The sequence below is a fragment of the Camelus dromedarius genome, chromosome 10 (genome assembly GCF_036321535.1).
Source record: "Camelus dromedarius isolate mCamDro1 chromosome 10, mCamDro1.pat, whole genome shotgun sequence".
NCBI classification, from domain to species: Eukaryota; Metazoa; Chordata; class Mammalia; order Artiodactyla; family Camelidae; genus Camelus; species Camelus dromedarius.
Window position 1 is genome coordinate 23,093,151 of NC_087445.1, and position 19,214 is coordinate 23,112,364.

Sequence of the window (19,214 nt, forward strand, 5' to 3'; positions counted from 1 at the left end):
ATAAGCACTGTAAGAAGTAAAACACATAATACACATAGTGAAGAATTTATTTCAAAAATTCTGGAAAGGAAGTCAAATTTTCAAGTATCAGAATATTGTTATCTTGGTGACATTTTCACATTCAAAATAAAGCATGAGGTAGAAACTTGAAATTGCTTACACTTGGTTTGCAAAACCAAAATCTGAAGTCTAGAAACCAGAAGCCCTGGATTCTGACACCAGTTTTGCTACAACTGAGGACGTGATTCGAGTAAGCACCTTTCCAGGCCTCATCTTTCTCAGCTGTAACATAAAGCATCTGGACTAGTGGTTTGTAAGCCCTTTTAACTGGATGTCTAATATGGTAATTCTATAATTTCATATTTACATTTGTCAAAAAATATGTCATTTAAGTCAAAAAAACAATATAAAGAGAAGAGCATTACTCAACTCTGAAAGCTGACGAAAGTTATACCAACATGTACTTTACATGCACACAATTACTCCAGCTTTCCTCCTTCTCCAGAGATTCCAGTTTACTTACCACTTATAGGAAATCTATCCAAGCCCCTTAGGCAAAGCAGACAGTGATATGAAAGAGATGGAAGATGGGCTCCTTTGTTTTCTTCACTTAGAAGTTCAAACTGTATTTGGCACACTGGGCATATGTAGGTGTTTAAATATTTCAAAGTTAACAGTCCGAAAAAAAAATGAACATAGCTGCCCAAGACATACTTTTAAAACTAACCAATTAGAAATATGCAAAAAAAAAGTTCCTTAAAATTATATTGCTGTTGTTGTAACTAACCATCCATTGTTTAATGACCTAGAAACACTATACTGTAGAATTCAGTAAAAAGTTGATCCCATCTTTAACACACAAGGAGAGTTTACTGACTAAAATGCCAAATGGCTCTCTTTAGAAGGTATTTATTTCATCTATTAAGTCCCAAAGAATGGAACTCAAAACAAGGTAGTTGTGATGCTACAAAATGAACATTTTATGTAGATAAAATAAGTTCCCTCAAGATATTTTTATAGATCAGCAAGAAAACTTTTAAAAGAAGAAAATTAAGAGGAAAAAAATAGGAATTCTAATCTTTCAGATAAGAAAAACTGAATAAAGCATATGTAAAGGTTTTGTAATTAGAGACTGTGGTAAAAGTTTTCCAATATATATAAAAATGTGTATCTTTAAATCTCTCTATATGCCAATATATAACAATTTAAAAACCAAAAACTCTGAATATGTAGTTATATCCACAAACTTGAGTTAGGATATCAGAAAAGTCTTCATAAATATGCTATGCTTTTTTTAAAGCAATTAACAATGTCTTCTGCATTTCTGACTAAGCTGAGATGTTTAAAAAAATCTTATTAAATAAAACTAATCAAACACACTATTCAGGCACTAAAAATCTCTGCCCCGCCCCCCCCCCCCCCCATTTAGAAAGTGGAGTTCATCCTAAACGGTGATTCATTGTGTCGCCATCATGTCCTTTTTGCTTGGGCTGTGATGAACCATGCATAATAATTATCCATTTGGCGTGAAAAGTGAATCTCAAGATCCAAAATCAATTCACACATGTTGAACCCAACCACAATGCTGTAGACATGCTGACTTTACAATACGGTCAGGCTTCTAGTTTCCTTTACTTTAATCACTATCTGATGTGTAGAACAATTCCAGCCCCTTCATGTGGACACAATTTAAATCCCAGACTGTAAGAAGAGTGGAAAGAATGTTTCCTTTCTACCCTCTTGGCATTCATGTTCGCATTTGTTAGAGTAATGGACTCAATATGCAGGACGGCTCAGATAAACCAGCTCCACTCTAGCTAGACTAGTTCTATATCCCACGGGTGAAAGAAAATATAAGATAACAATTCCACTCCCACGTGCTCATACAGAATATAAAAGTTTGTCATAATATTTTAAGAAGTCATTAATAAGTTAAAATGGATAGGCAACTCTCAAGGGCATTAATTTTGTGGGATTTGTATTTTTCTAAATTTTTATTAATATCCTATAATTATAAAGAGTAAGGAGACTATTAAAGTAGATACTATTCCTGTTTTGCAAAAGGAAACAAAGATGTGGAGACCAAGCTAAGTGGCCTGTCCGTCTTCACAGTTTGTAAATAGAAATACCTCTATCCAAGTCAATTCTTCCTGATTACAAAAAACATTCTTCCCACCAGGCCAGATTACAAAACTACTGAAATAAAAAAATAACTTTGTCATTGGCAAACAGGACTGTTAGGAGCATAGCTGCTTAAGATAGGATGGTCTAACAGTCAGAGAAAACTAGTTGTACAAATGATAAAAGAGTTAAACTATTTTCTTTCCCTCACAAAATAGGATGATACAAGAGTAATGCAATAACTGATTTTGCAACTGGCATGAATAGTTCAGAATGGCTCAGAAGAATTTTTTGAATTAAATCAAATAATAAAAATAGCCACCTGATGGATGTAAATTTCTAAAACTGAGATTAGTGCAAGGCCTTTCCTGACAGTCATCATGCCTCAGGTAATACCTCAGTGTCTTTATGAAAAGTCTGGGAAAGCTTCTGCAGCTCACTTTCAGACTGGGCTGCTCGCACCTTCTCCTTCTCCCAACAGTGCAGCACGTTTTGTAGTTCCACTTTTAAAGTGCTTATTAGAGCCTCTCTGTCTGCACATTTAGTGCGTAAATGACTCAACTCTTTATTGACATCAGCCAGTTTATCTTGAAGGTCCTGTTGGAGACACCAAATAAAGAGATTGTATGAATGCCAGCCAACAAAGGGGTGGGGGGGGATAACAAATACAAAATACATAATGAAGACTTCCAAAGCTTTGACATAAAAGAATCACAAATCCAAGTGTGTGACTATAATACTAAAACATCAAGGTACATTATTGAAGGCATTTCCTAAGTATAAAATTTTAGCTCAAAAATTAGAAAATTTGTCATGTTTTAACATCTAAATATAAAATGTTAATAAGATAACTTGTTCCATAAAGCACTTTGAAACTTTTCCTTTCAGCTCACTATAAAAAAATCAACTTGGTAGCTCAAAAACTTCTAAATAACATGTAACGTTTTAAAAAGAAATTTCTTAAATTTACTATAAGAACATTTACTTCCCAATGACATTCCAAATACCAACAGAAATTTCAAATATGTGCCATAAAATTCTGCTGAACTACTTATTCCTTACTCTTAACAAATTCTATTCAAGTATGTCTATGGCAAACTCAACATGAACCAACACCAAAAAATTTCAATTTAGAGTTACCTCAGTGTAACTTTGCAAAGATGAAGTACATAAAACCAGTGCAAAAAATAAAATAAACTGTTGTCCTAGACCTTAGCCAGGTGTGGTCTCAGCCATCACTAGGCATGATGTACTAAAAACAATGAATGGCTCCACCCCAAAATGATGAAAACTAACTCCAAATACTGATGTGCTTATGTAAAATATGTTGAATATGTATCGAAGGCTAGATATCAGATCTTAAATCATTTTCTGAATCTATGGTATTATAATTAAACCTGGGAAGTGAATTTCTCCTTTAACCAAAACAATTTCCAATCAAGTTTTATTTTTTAATGAAAAAAACATTCTTCTTACTTTGATCAATAATAAAAAAAATTTTTAATTATACCTAAACATACTTAATAAAAATAGAAAGATATATTTCTAGATATATCTACTTTAAAATAGTCCCAAAATAATTATATTTGTTTCTTAATACAAAAGGAAAAAGTTACTCTAAACTACAATACCTTTATATTTTTAGTGTGAGATTCTATCTTCTGTTTGGTAGAATCAAGTTCATTAGATGCCTTTTCCTTAGCATTACTCATGCTGCTTAGCTGATAAAAGAAAATGTAAGAAACTTTTAAGGTATTTTTCATGGATGGCTAATCTTTAAATGTTTTTTAATGCAATTACTTAAAGAAAAAAATTTTATAGTAATTAAGGGTCTTAAAAAATTATTTCTTTTGGTTAACTATGTAATTTCTGTCACGAGTTCACAGGCCTAAAAAGAAAAGAAGGCATTCGAGCTTAAAATGTCAGTGGTGTTATTGTGTTTTTACTAGATGTCTGGATAAAGGATTTCATTCTTACTATAAACAAATACAACTTTATTCTTAAAATCCTACTGGACCAAATTGCCAGAAGCAGTGGCATCTACACAGAAAGAAAAAAGGACAGGGCAGAAGACTGTTCTTTTTACATCATGAGGGTATTCACTGGTCTCTCTCTCCATATGACAACTTCAGGATCGGTCACGTGCAGTCCTACTGGGAAGGCTTGTGGCAGGTCATCAGTTGGTCCTGCTCCGCTTGTGATTTATTTTCTTTGACAGTTCATTCTTCTTTCTGTCAGACTGCTCTTTTTGCTTTCTTTGCAGCCACCCCCTTGGTCTCCCCACTGCTGTCTCTGGCACTGGTTCACAACAAAGCGCATTACTAAGCCAAAGCCTGCTGAGTCGACTTTTCAACTGCGCTGAGGATCATGTGACATTCATCCTCCCAAATAACAATTCGCTGTGGGTAATATGTTCCTAGTTACCCTGCAGCTTCCAGACCTAGGCCTCAGAAGAGTTTCATAAACTACTAACAGTACAGGTTGTCTTGTCTCACTGGGAAAGACTTAGCAGTGTTTGTTCTTTATAGAACTTTAATTATTTCAGTGGTCACTTTTTTTTATACCGTTTGAACAATTACAGACAGTATTAAGAAGACTCACTTTTTCTTCTTTGTTCACCATAGGAAACTAAAGTAAAGTAAGACTCTTCTGAAATGCGAAATATAAGGGTTTCATGGCCTTTGTATTACATGAAAGAAACAGATAAATAGACAGGTAAACACTAAATTCCATGCTATGTGGCTTGTCTTTCTTTGGTAGGAACAATTGCTTGTTGTTTTGCTAACTAATTGTATTTAATGTAGCTATTTCATATTCTCTAATTTGACAAGATGCAACTAAACAAACTCTTCAATTTTTAAAGCACAAATTCATAAAACATTTTAATACCCAAGAAAGTTATCAACCCACAAATTAAACAATACATAAGAGAAGATAAATAGAAGCACAAGCTTTCTCAGTCAGGAAACTAAGAACCTTCAGGCTACACCAAACAGATATTCATTTTTAAAAACTTCTAACAACACGTTACTCCCATTAGAGAATGAAAACCAACTTTTCTCTTTCTTATTAAGACTTCTACAATTTATAGAATTCTTAACACAAAATACTGACAAAATCTAAATTTCTACTATCTATTCCAAATTTCATAAAAACTTATTTAAATATAACATGCATTAACTAAGTGAGTTTCACAGTTTTTTATTAAATTAAAATAGATAAATTTATGAAGACCAAGAAGTAACAGAGTCTTTATAATTTTGAAAATAATAGTGTAACAGAAGAGTTACAAAACCATAAGTGAGACACAACTATAGGCCACACTTAAAGAAAAAACAGTGACAGCAACTTATTATTTTTTGTGTCTGTGAAGCTGTCAAATCAACATTCCCAATATTTTTGACCTCTGTAACAAGCAAGTAATACGTACTGCTGCAGGCCGAAGGCTATGTGTGTGGAGCCAAACAGTGCAAGTGTTACCTCATTAGATGCATCTTCCAGCTTGTTCTGGTAATCTGTCAAGGTACGCCGCAAAGTCTCAAGGACAACAGAGAAGCTGGGAGGTTTATCTTTGTCCTTGTGGATGCCTAGAGGAAAATACAGGATGAAAATATACCGTTAAAGGCACAAAGAGACAAAAGCTAAGCAAACAGTAACAGAGATATTACAATTAGATAGAGGTGAAAAGACAGCATGATACACTGAGCAGAATCTTATTCTCCAAGGTAAACTACTATATAGCCAAGTATTAATAGCTTTTCCAAACAAGTGGTCAAAGAAAGTTCACAATATATCAAGTTCAAATTTATGGCTACTCTGTACCTTAACAAGGCCCACCTTGTAGTTAGTAGTGAGCTCTTTTTTTTTCTTTCCCTATGTCCAAAGTACCCAAAGTACTTGAACCCACCTGTTGTCCAAGAATTAAATGAACAGTCTATACTAACATTGTTTTGGGGAGTTACATACGCTTACCTTGGTCCTTGTGTTTCTGATCAATCAGGCCTATCTTGCTTAAATAATGATTTCTGAACCCAAGAGCACATAATTTTCTGTTATGCTTGGAAATAATATTCTCCAATCCTTACAATTCTCAAGTTACAATTTGAAATAATAAAAATGCTATTATCTACACAGGCCCACATCATGTTTCAATTAAAACCCTTAAAACTGATACTCACTGTAAAAATATGAGTATTTCCATATTATGCCCTCAAACTATTTTAATTTTGCTGGGCCATAAGTTAGTTGAGCTAATCAAGGTCACATGGCCAAATATAGTTTTAAACATTAATCCAAAACAATCAAAAGTTTAGTTTCAAAAACTACTTTAAACTGATTGCTTATTAAACTACTCTGTACCTGTTAAAAAATAAGTAGCAAATTTTAAAACTTACTAAAAATATTTTTTTCTATTATAATTTCTCCCCATCATAGTTTACAATCTAAACATTAATATAGATAAGAAAAATATTTTCAACAAAGGTAATTTTTAAAAGCATTCACAATACAAGTTTTACTACTCATTGATTCATTCATTCAACTAAATTAATGAATTCCTACTATGTACTAATCCTGCATTTGGCACATGGAGGTGAACAAGAATGGTGCAGTCTGTTCTCATAGAGTTTACAGTCTAAAAAGAGAAGGTGAGGTAGTACGGAAATAATTACATAAGATCATTCACCCATTCTTCAAGCATTCAATTGCTGGAACTTTGTAGGGAGGAGAGAAGGAAGCAGTGATAAAGGAAAGAAAGAATGAAGAAAGTGGAAAAAGATCTTTGGTTAATCAAAACAGCATGGTTAATTATAGACCAACTCTATTCATCTCAGAGTACTAGTGATAATTAAAGTTTTAATTCTGGACAAAGTATTATTAGTAAATGTATTACATTCACCAAGGTATAATTTAAACATTATCTTAAGTATGGGTACACCTAAGATTTTCTTAGACAGAGAATAATAATTAATTTAAAAAGCAAAAGTAATATGGAAACAACACATATCCCAGGTAGGGGGTAAAAAAAAGATAGGGCTCTAAGCCATGAAAATGGAGAAGACAGTACTCTTTGTAAAGACTATGAGTTGGAAAGACAACCCATTAAAAATTTTATTAAAGGTCTTACCAAATATATTTTTTAATTGCTTTCTTGCACAAGATAAAAAAAATGTAATATATAATTCTTTTCTTTTGCTACAAGTAGGCAATGAATAAATCATTCAAGGACACTCGGGAAATCTGCTAGCTTATACAATAAGGAAGAAAACTTCCTCTTAGAAATCCAGAAGAATAAAAGCATCTTAAAATGGGCGTTGAGGGATAAGGGGACAAAATGCTCTCTCCTTACTGATCCATGCACATGCTATATTCTAAATAAAATAAAGTTTCTTTGCCTGAAAATGCTTATACAATAAAGTTCAGCTCAAGCACAAAGTATGCTTTATGTCCCACCCATATCCATTATGAAAAGAAATACTTACTGGTCCCATAATATGACAAAATGCTTACAAATAAAAAGAAAGGGTCACTCAGGACCCATGACCTTACTGACTAATTCGATTTAGCCTAACAATATCCTAATCATTGCACTATAGTCCAAAAAACAATAAACTATTAAAACTATCCTATCAGAAGAAGGTCTAAAAACTCACAGATAAAGAGCAGTATAAAAAAAATTTGAACAGTACAGTAGTCATAAATGGCTTTTCAAAAGTCAAAGTCTAAATGAAGAACAGAATGTGTCAGGAATATTTATACCTTAATTACACCAACTCAAAATCTGGGTTTCCTGCCCCTGTCTTTACACATGTGTGTCTGTACATGTGGGCCAGTCTGTCCTTTCACATCACCGCTGCCTGTTTCAGCCTTTCTCTCACTTTCAAGTAGTTTCAACTCTGGGTATACCTTGGCAAATCTTTTCTTTGAATTAGTAGCCAAGTCAGAGGAGGGAGTGAAGTAGAAGAAAAGGTTCCAAACTGTCTATTTAAATGTTCCCTTTTAGATAATGTGAAAAACTAAATATTTTTACATGACTCAAATAAACCATTCCTTTTCAAGCTGGTGTTATTATCTCAGTAACCTAGAGTTCCGCAGAAAAAGCAGTAAGTTGTTAAGAATGAGGTGAGTCTATTTCCTCCAGCTTGGCAACCATTCTCTTATTTACTTCAGTATCCTGCAAGACCTCAATTACGAAGAAATAATGGACAGAGAATATAAAACAAAAGACTGAGCTTTTTTTTGGGAAAAAAGTATCTGTTACAGAACATGAGTAGTCACATTCATCAAACAGGAAATAAAGAAAACAAAACCCTGTTGTTTAATGTTGATTTTTAATTATGTAATAAAACACAGAAAGTAATATTCAAATGGGTTTTTACCTGACAACAATCTAAACATTTAATACACTGATGACTAAGAAATTCCTTTCTCATTCTAAAAGCACTAAATGTAAGTATTTCATTGGCAGTTATACTTTTTAAACTCAGGCTACATTCTGTATATTAATTTGTCTTATTCACTGAGATCATAAACAAACAACTTCATTATCTTGCAAACATTGATGCCCATTCTGGAGTTTTTAAGGAAAATGGCTCATAACTTTTTTAACATATGGACAGTATTTATTATTTAAGTCCTGCTCACCCACCTCCTATGTCCCCAGAAAGACTCCAAAAACTACTTCCTTTGCCAAGGTTGGAGAAATGTGTTGGTGTGAGGGGAGTCCCTGCATCCCTGATGAGCTCTGTGTGCCTTGGTAAGATTCTATGCCATGTAGCTAGAAATCCATGGATAACAGTGGGAAATGGTGCCATCAAGCTGGGTTCCCTGAAGTCAATGAGGATGCAGGGGTCTCAGGTGACCAAGGCCAAGTGTAGCACTTAACTTCCAGAGATAAGATGGACATGGTTATCATAAGGGGCAGTGAACTCAAAGCAATAAACAAAATGGCTTTACCCACAGAGATTGATGGCATTGGCTAACTGATCATGGTGTTCCTAGGACTAAAATAGATTAGCACTCACTTAAATGTTACCTGATCTGTATAAGTAGAAAAGCTCTAGGTTTGATTACCAGAAGTAGGAGTGAAATCAACACAAAAGAGTCTTGGCCCTCAACCAATTCTCAGACCTGAGCTAGTTCACAGACCTAGTGGCCCGTGAATAAAGAGGATGGGTGCTCTTTAGCAAAATGATCGGACTGCCAAAAGACCACACTGTAAATCTTCCTAGCCTTCCTCAAAGAAACTTGCAACCATTTACCAAGATGACCATGCTCTGGGGAAGGGGAGTTACTCACACTTACCATGGATAACAGGACACTGGACCTGAAGTGACACTAATTTCTGGAGACCTAATATGCTATTGTAGTTCACTAGTTAGAGTAAGAGCTTACAGAGGTCATTTTTAGCTAAGGTCTATCTCCAGTGGGTTCAGTAGATACCTGAATTCACCTCATAGTTATTTCCCCAGTTTGGAATGCACTGTTATAAAAGACAAATGCAGAAACTGGCACAATGAGCAAATCAGTATTAGTTACTTGACTTATGGAGTGAGGGATTTACAGAGGAAAACAAAACAGAAGAAAAGCAAGTGGAAGTAACCAAAACTTTTACCTACCAAAATAGTAAATCAAAAGTAATGCCCACATTCCTGGAGACATTGCAGAGATTAGTGCCTCTGTTAAGGATGTGAAAAATAAAGGGGTGGTGATTCCACCCACATCAGCATTCAACTCATCTATCTGCCCAGTGCAGAATACAGAGCTTAAGGAATGATAGTGAATTACTATAAGCATAATCACATGTGACTCCAGTTGCAGCTGCAGTTAAAGATGTAGTTTCATTGTTGGAGCAAATCAATACATTTCCTAGCAACTGGAATGAAGCTATTTCTTCTTTCCTTTTAGTAAAAATCACCAAGACAGTTTCTTTCCGCTGGCAGGGCCAGCAATCTTCCTTCATGGCCCGGTCTCAGAGCTGTATCAACTCTAGCATAATCTAGTCTGTAGAAATTTTGATCAACTCTCCATTCTGGAAGACATCACATGTTCCACTTGCTTCTCTACCAAGATGATGATATTCTGACTGCTCAAGTTCAGCAGGTCAAGTTTGGCAGGTCTTTATAGGTGAATCACAGTGTAAACGTTTAGGATGTTGGAACAAAGAAAGCCATCTTCTACAAATAACTATTCTCCTCTTGAAAATCAGCTTTAGACTTGCTACTGGTCCTCAGCAAATATGACATTTATGCCCACAAATTTAGCATGTGACCTGAGTTGCCCATCATAAAATGGTTATTGTCCAATCCACAACCCATAAATTTGGGCAAGTACAATAGTACTCTATCCTCAAGTTATAGTGGTATATACAAAACTGGGTTCAAACAAGTCCTGAAGGTACAAGTAAGTTACATGAGCAAGTAGTCCAGATTCCTAAGAACCCTATTCTTGTTACATTGCTTCTCTTAACCCACATCCTGGACTGTGGAAAGCCCCTATGACCGGTTGACTAATGGGGGAAAAATAGGCTTGTTACTTAGATGTTTCTGTATGATATGCTGATACTACTCATACACTGACAGCTGCGGCACAACAGCCCAACTCAAGGATGGCCTTGAAAGACACTGGTGAAGCAAAATCCTCCCAGTATGCAGAACTTCAAGTAATGGAACACAACTTTGATTTTGTCTGGAATGAGAGATGACCAAGGGTAAAAATATGCACTAATTTGGGGGTAGTAGCTAATGGTTTGGCTGAATGGTCAGAGACTTGAAAAGAACATAATTGGAAAACTAGCAACAAGGTGGTCTGGGCAAGAGTGTGTGGACAGACTCCTGAAAATGAGTATTGTGCCCAGGTCAACTTCAGTAGAGGATATAAATAATCAGGAGACAAGATGAACTATTCTGTGGGTGTCATCTAGCATGTTTTCCCACTTTTGTCCTTATTCATCTTTGATGTCCTTATAACATAGGAGTCATGGCAGCAAGAATGGAGATAATACATGGGCTCAGGAACACAGACTTCCATTCACCAAGACTGACAGGATAACAACTCCGGTTGAGTGCCAAATTCATCAACAGCAAAGACAAACACTGAATCCATGATATGGAACCACTCTCTAGAGGCACCAGCCAGGCACCCGGTGGCAAGCTGACTATACTAAGTCACTTCTATCATGGAATTCACAATCTTCATTCTTCCTTAGGTAGACACTTGTTCTAGAAAAAGATTTTCCTTTCCTAACTGTAATATTTCTGCTAAAATTATCATCCCTGAATTTATAAAATAACTTATTAACCATTATGCATTCCATATAGCATTGCTTCTGACCAAGGAACTCATTTTATAGCAAATAAAGTGTGGAAATGGGCCCATTTTCATAGAATTACCTGGTTTTACTATGTCTCCCATCACTCTGAAGTAGCTGGCATACAAAATAGTAGAATGGCCTTTTGAAGATTCATGGTACTGGCTGGATGGCAATATTTTGTGGGACAAGAATAATACATTCCAGAATATAGTATGTGCTCTGAGTCAGCAATCAATATACGGTATGTTTCTCTCATAGTCAGGATTCACAGGTCCTGGAATCAAATGTTGGAAATGGAAGTGACTCATATTACATCTCAGATCCACCAGTGAAATGGCTGCTTCCTATCCTAGAAACTGGACTCTATTGGCCTAAGTCTTAATTCTCAAGGGAGAAATGTTTCCACCATGGGACACAGCAATGGTTCCATTAAAATGGAAGCAGAGAATGTCACCCGGTCATTTCTGAGCTCTTCATGCCAGAAAACCAAAGAGCAAAGAAGGTTCTTCTATACTAGGACAACTGGTCTTGATTATCAAGGAAAATTGGTGGTAAGAAACAGTATGTCTAGAATGCAGGTCATCCCACAGGGAACCTATTAGTACACTCAAGTTCTATGATAAAAATTAATGGACAAACAATCCCACTTTGGGGTATATACCCAAAAGAACTGAAAGCAGGATCTAGAAGAGATATTTGTACATTCATGTTCAAGGCAGCACAATTTGCAATAGCCAAGAGTGGAAGCAACCCAAAGGTCCATCAACAGATGAATGGATAAACAAAATGTGACATATACATACAACGGAATATTATTCAGCCTAAAAAAGAAAGGAATTCTTGTCATATGCTATAACATGGATGAACCTTATGAATATTATATTAAGTAAAATAAGCCAATCACAAAAAGATAATGCACACCTCCCTTACATGAGGTATCCTTAGTAGTCAAATTCATAGAAACAGAAAGTAGAACGGTGGTTATGAGAGGCTGGGGGTAAGAATAAAAGATGTGATGGGTAATTTTATGTGTAAACTTGGCTGGGCTATGGGCCCAGATATTTACTTAAACATTATTTACGGGTGTGCCTATGAGGATGTTTCTGGATTAGAGTAGTATTTGACTCAGCAGACTGAGTAAAGCAGATCACCCACTGAAACTGGATGGGCTTCATCCAACCCACTGAAGGCCCAAATAGAACAAAAGGCTGAGCAAGGAAGGACTCTTTCTCTCTGCCTGACAGTCTTCAAGCGAGGACATCGGTCTTCTCTTGCCTTTGGACTCAGACTCAGACTGGAACTTACACCATCAGCTCTCCTGTTTCTCAGGCCTTCAGAGTCAGACTGGCTCTCCAGGGTCTCCAGCTTGCCAAGCGCAGATCTTGGATTTCTCAGCCTCCATAATCATGTGATTAATTAATGATCCTATTAGAAATGTTGAGCCTGCTTAGTCAAGTCACTCCCTTGTATTTCACAAATCAAAGCTATGAGCTTGATGAAGTAAGACGAGCTTGGTTTGCAAACCTCAGTGAATTAGGAGGTGAGGAAGCAAGAGAGATGACACAAAAGGAGACCAGTATGCTGCCCTTCTAGGCATCCTCAGCTTCTCAGTAACCCATGAAACTCTAGATAAAAAGGTAACAGCCATGTGGTTCACAAGGACAATTAAAATTCTCAAGAAGATAATAGATGTAGGCAATAATCCTTTACTAAGAAAGTAAAGGAAAGAGGAGATGAAAAGTACCATTTGTTCTGATTTTCTAAGAGCAGTACCTGAGATGCCCAATTCCTGGGTGAGGAATTGGGCTTAAAGGCAAAGCATATACATGCTTAAAGGCACTGAATGCTGTTGCTATTATTTCCTAGGGTCCTTCAACTTCTCCAGTAGAAAGAAAAAGAATACCTCTGGAGTATTATTACAAATGATTTCCTCAAGGAAGGAAAGGTTAAACAAGGTTGGAGGGTTCTGTCACAGTCAACGCAAAAGTCAAACACCCTGAGGAGGATCCAAGATTGAGATAGAAGAAAAACTTTGTTTCATGAACCTAATGAAGGAAAAGTCACATTCTATATGTTTGCTAACATCCTCAGGCAGAGGTGAAACTGTGTTAGAAAAAGCACTTGAGGCAGAGAGACTACATGGGTTCAAAAGTGGGAAAGGATTTTCCCCATACACACCCTACTATAAGAATTTCCATCAGAAAAGAAATGAGATGTGAGCAGCTATTGTGCACCAATTTCAGGGGAACTAGAATTCAGAAATAGGAAATAAATGTCCCTGATCAAGTAAATAGAGGCTATCTTGTTTAATAACAGTAGGCAATCAAGGTAACATTTCTATGACCCATGAAGGATTGTACATCTTTCCAGGAAAGATGGAAAGTCAATCTTTCCAGTGACTTCTTATGGATTACTACCCAAAGGGCTGCTATAATTTGGAAAGAGATTCCATAAGTACCTTTATACCCTCAAAAAATTAAATATATAAAACAGAATTTCAAAATTAATTCATTCATGCTTTTATTTATTCATATTCAATAAATATTTGAGTGCCTGCTTTGTGCAAAATATCATTCTACCTGCTTACAATCCTTTAGCTAAGTAAAAGAGACAAAGATCCTTGCCCTCACAGAGCTTGGATATTGTGAGAGTTAATTTTACGTGTCTACTTAACTGGGTTAAAGGATGATCAGATAGATGGCAGAACAATATTTCTAGACGTGTCTGTGAGACTGTTTCTGGAATTGATGAGCATTTGTATCAGTAGACTGAGTAAAGATCTGCCCTCACCAATACGGGTGGGCAATATCCCATGCACTGCCCTCCCTTACCCACCCACCCCCAGTTCCTAGGCCCCTCCTCCTCCCACCCCAATAGAACAAAAAGGCATAAGGGAAAATTCTCTTTTTTCTTAAGCTGGGACTTCCATCTTCTCCTGTCCTTAGACTTGGGCCTTTGGACTACAGAACTTTTACTATGGACCCCAGGTTCTCAGCCCTTTGGACTCAGACTAAATTATACTGCCGGCTTTCCTGGTTCTTCAGCTTACAGATGACGGATTATGAGATTTCTTATCCTCCATAATCACATGAGCCAATTCCTATAACAGATCTCGTGTGTGTGTGTGTGTGTGTGTGTGTGTGTGTACTTCTCTTATTGAATCTGTTTCTCTGGAGAATCTTTACAACACAGATATAAAAATAAACACACCACACAGTCTGTTAAAATGCTGGACAGCAATAAGTGCCATGGGAGAAAAATGTAGAGTGGAAAAGGGAGAGCAGTAGTTGGGCAAGAGGTATGAGGATGGGTAGTGAGCAGATAAGCTTCACAGAGAAGGTGAGATTTGAGCATGGATTCAAGGAAGATAAGAAAGAGATCTATGTCGATATATCTAGGTAAGGAACTCTCCAGGTAGAAGCGATGGCCAATAAGAGCATGTTTGGTATGTTCAAGAAATAGCAGGAGGCAAGAGAGGCCCAAACACTGGAGGGACAGGGATAGCAGTAGTATAAACGGGTCATAAAAAATAGGGGCAGACAATGCAGGGTCTTGCAAGCCATTGCTAGCACTTCAGTTTCTACTCTTATGGAATGTAGAGCCCAGTAAGGTTTGGAGCAAAGGAATGACATGCTCTAACTTAGGATTTCAGATGATCATGCTGGTAGTTACAGAGAAAGAGACTGAAGAGGAGCAAGGTAGAAGCAGAAGACGGGGAGGAGGCATGGAAGACATTAGGAAACAAAGTGCAAACTGTCACAGACTGATTTCTGGTGAAAGATCAAGTTAAATCCTCTAAGTAAATTAATTCCCGAATGTCTTAGACTAACTGAAACTTCTCCCTATCTGCTACATGAAGATAAACTGATGAGTTAGTCTTGCTTCAAAAGATTTCTTCATGAAGAAGACCACGAAATCTGAAGACAGGAAATAGAACACCTTGCAACTATTGTCAACTCTGGACTAAAATTTGTTCAAAACAACAGTTTTTCATTCATACCATTTTAAAAAGTAAGTAAAAAAAAACAATTTTGTAATCATCCCTCTAAATTTCTACCATGGTTTGCTTTTCTTGAAATGGGAATTAGGTCCAGAGTATACACTGAACTGAAAGGTATGAAGAGGTAATAAAAGGGAGTAAAGCACCATGACTACCTGCCATAACTGCAAAACAAAGGAGCTCTTTGGAAAGCCCTTTCCAAGATAACTAAAGTAATTTTGTAACAAATTCTAAGGCTGCACTATCATCACATAGTAAGAATTGGTCCCTATTTGAAATAGACATTTTCTGGAAGATAGATAAATATATACATCTATAGATATAGATATATAGATATTCACTATGGATATATATGTGTTTATAAAAATACATCATACACATGCACATATGCACACACACACAAATATACCCTTGAATTACCCTGGGATAAATTTTTTAATTACCTCATTTGAGAGGAACAAATTGGTCACTATTGTGTAGCTGAAGCCAGGTATAATGCAATAGGCAATCTTAATTGTTCAGGATCTTCCATAAATTGTTCAGCAATAAATTTTATTATTTATATCCCTCTCGGTTAAGTTACAAAACCCAACCTGAGCTGGTATGAGCAGAAAGGGAGTCCATTATAGTTATGTGGGCAATTTCATGGAAGCCAAGAGCAAGAACAAAATTAAGTTTGAAGTAGGTATGTAAATCAGTCAGAGTTATTAGTAGGAAAAGAGATGGCACACTTAGAAGAGTTCACTGGAAGAGAATTTAATGAGGAAATTTACAGAAATGTGAGCAGATTAAGAGAACCAAGAAGATATGATGAGGCACCAAGAATCAGCAAGACTGGAAAATCAATACCATGGCTAAGCCTACAGAGTCAAGAGCTAACGCTGTCACCATAGTCCAATACAAGCCACAGCTGTGGAAGAGGACCTGCTTGAGAGATGAAACTACTGTCAGGAATGCACAGGAGCAGAAAAAGCTGGGGAAATAAACACCCTGACTTTCTCTTCTTTCCTTTCTTCCTCCACCCTCTTAACCTTCTGGTAGTGCACCGACCTTCCAAAACCAACTAGAAGCCAGAGGGCACAGGAGTCCAGATAATACAGTCCATAGACATCAGCCCCTACAAGGCAAAACAGAGACCAGAGGAAAACGGTGCTAGAGCAGGTAAAAGAGTGAATAACCAGCACAATATGGAAACAAAGGCCACTATAACAGTACAAAAATCCCTAATTCTGTACGCAGTCCCTTTCCCAGGAACGCTTTCTCTGTAACGTATATGATGGGCGTAAACGTGGAAAATCAGAAAGTGAAAAAAGAATTGTTCATGAAAGATAAGAATAATAAGAAAAACTTTATTGGAAGACAATTCTTTTTCTACAGGTTTAATTAATAATAGCTTTTGAGTTGCTTTGTTATCAACTTTAAATCTCAAAGGAGACATGACCTCATTATTCTTAGCTTTTCTAATTCAACTCTGAAGAAATATGTAAAATAATATTGAAGCATTAAGATATGCTATGATAACAACTTAACAATTTTTAAAATCCTAAAACCATTAAACAATGATACATCTCAATAATAAAACAGTACCACTGCAAAAGAAAATTTAATCTTCCAAAGCTTTAGCAAATACAATCGAAGAGCAGGTATCTCTATTTTTATATCACTTTTATACACCTTGATTTTTCCACAGTATCAAACCGTAAAACACCAATGCTTTGGGGAAAAGTTTAAACAAAAACAAAGAAAGTTAAACATTAGTTTTATAAAATTGCTGCTAAAATATATGAAGGATAAAAGTAGAACTGAAAAAATAGATAAGAGCATATCACAGTAAATTTCTAATGGTTCACCAGTAGAAATCTGCAGATCCTTAAGGTGAAAATAGGCCTTGATCATATCCTTCTGTTTTTTTGAGGACAATAAACTTTCCTGAACTTAAGTGTTTCCTAAAGACTCATTTGCCAAATATCTGTTGATTCCTTTAAAAAACAAACAAACAAAACCAGAGCCCTGAAGCTCAATTTTAAAGTGTAAAGAATTTTACATGCTTTTCTGAAGAATATAATTGAGTCAGAAAGTAACTAAATAATTCGAAGCAGACAGTATGGCAAAAGGAAATTGAGGTAGAAATGTAAAATTATTTAAGTCAAAGCTACTATATCACACATAATGGCATAAACACAAAAAATTAAGAAAGTAGAAATCGTGGAATGGACAGCATTCACTAACCTACTAATGCTTTTGCTAGTTTCCAAAATATGCTTACCTAGTATACAATCTTTATAGTTCTTTATCATATTAAGTGGACTAATATTAAAACCAAAACATTTTACCTAAGCACTCTTATCTGGGGAGTTCGTATTCCGTAGCAGGAAATGAAGGAGAAAAACCAGCCTAGAAAGCAACAGTGTGGATTATGCACTGTTACAGCCTGTGTCCTGCATAACCTTTTGAATGCATGACCTTTAAGTTGCTGAAGGTTGCCTCAGAATTTGGCTCAGTTTGATGGAAACATCTGTTCCCCTTGCAGGTATACTGTAAGGACTTTTTTCTCAGTTGGATTCAGAACACAGCAAGTGAGCCCTTGTCTGTCCAATCATACAGACCCCAACACTTGTAAATCAAGTTCTGGGAGGACAACAGCAGGTCCACATTCCGTCACCCTTTCTCAGCCAGCTAGGCCAACTGACTGCTGTGAGAACTGCTCTTATCATGTCATCAAATCAAAACATGTTGAGATGAGGGACTAAAAGAGGCATCTGCAGAATTCCCAAAATGTAGTGACTTTGGAACATTGACAGATGCATCTGTCATTTTATACCTTCAACTAACCTGATGTCCACTGGCTCGACACAGTAAAGCTGTCCACGATCGATTCCAATTCTTTCACGTTATTTTCACACGTCTCTACTAGAAAGGCCTGGTGTTTCTTAGCCTTTTAATTGAGAAAAAAAATTACACATGATAAGGTCATGCATTATAGGGGCTGCAGATTTTTTGTGTGAACACATATAGCACAATTAAGTATAAAATGAGCTAATAATTACTCCATTCAAATCCATTATTAATAAACCTCTTTTTGTCTTAATCATATGTTTTACTTGGCTTAATGTAACACCGTATAAGGTCTCAATAAGAATTTACTGAGGTCTTAGTGCCTGTCACCATTCTCGATATTTTAACACACAGTAATTCTTTTTATCTTCATAACAACCCTATGAGGGAAGGGCCATCATTATTCCAATTTTACAGATAAGGAAACTGAGACACAGAGGAATTAAGGAAAACTTTAAAAGACCACGCATGGAGTCATGTGGCAAAGGCAGTTAAAAGTGAATGTAGTGTGACAAATTAAAAGGAACTGCAGCAGTCTACTCAAGAGATGACAGCAGCTTAGATTAGAGTCTTAACAGTGAAAAAGAGTTGTGGGGTATATGAACTGGCGGGCATTGGGGGGTGTATACTTAGGCAGTGGAATGGCCAGACCTTGGTAATGCTGCACTGGGTTATATTACATTTATTGGATTAGACTGGATTGAATTGAACTGCACTGGCTGGATAGGACTGGATGAGATTTGGGAAGTGCTCAGATAAAAGGAGGAGTTAAGACCAATCCCAAGGTTTCAGACTAGAAGAACTGGGCAGATTTCATTTTGCCCAGAGAATGATGGAAGTAGAAAAGGTCTTATTTTGGCTGTTTCTATTTGTGTATTTACTTGTTTGCTTGTTTTTGGCAGGGATTACGAATCATAAATTATGTTTTGATCATACTGCATTAGAAAT

The 19,214-nt window shown here is 36.2% G+C and overlaps 1 protein-coding gene across 1 annotated transcript in view; it reads right to left on the reverse strand.

Moving 5' to 3' along the window:
* Positions 1 to 19,214, reverse strand: part of CCDC171 (coiled-coil domain containing 171) — a 319,953-nt gene that overhangs the window by 210,561 nt on the left and 90,178 nt on the right. The window contains exons 11-14 of the mRNA XM_031449678.2: positions 18,264 to 18,366; positions 5,602 to 5,708; positions 3,753 to 3,842; positions 2,518 to 2,718 (exon numbers count right to left, since the gene is read on the reverse strand). Of these exons, the coding sequence (XP_031305538.2) occupies positions 2,518 to 2,718; positions 3,753 to 3,842; positions 5,602 to 5,708; positions 18,264 to 18,366 (501 nt within the window). The remainder of the gene's footprint in view (positions 1 to 2,517; positions 2,719 to 3,752; positions 3,843 to 5,601; positions 5,709 to 18,263; positions 18,367 to 19,214) is intronic.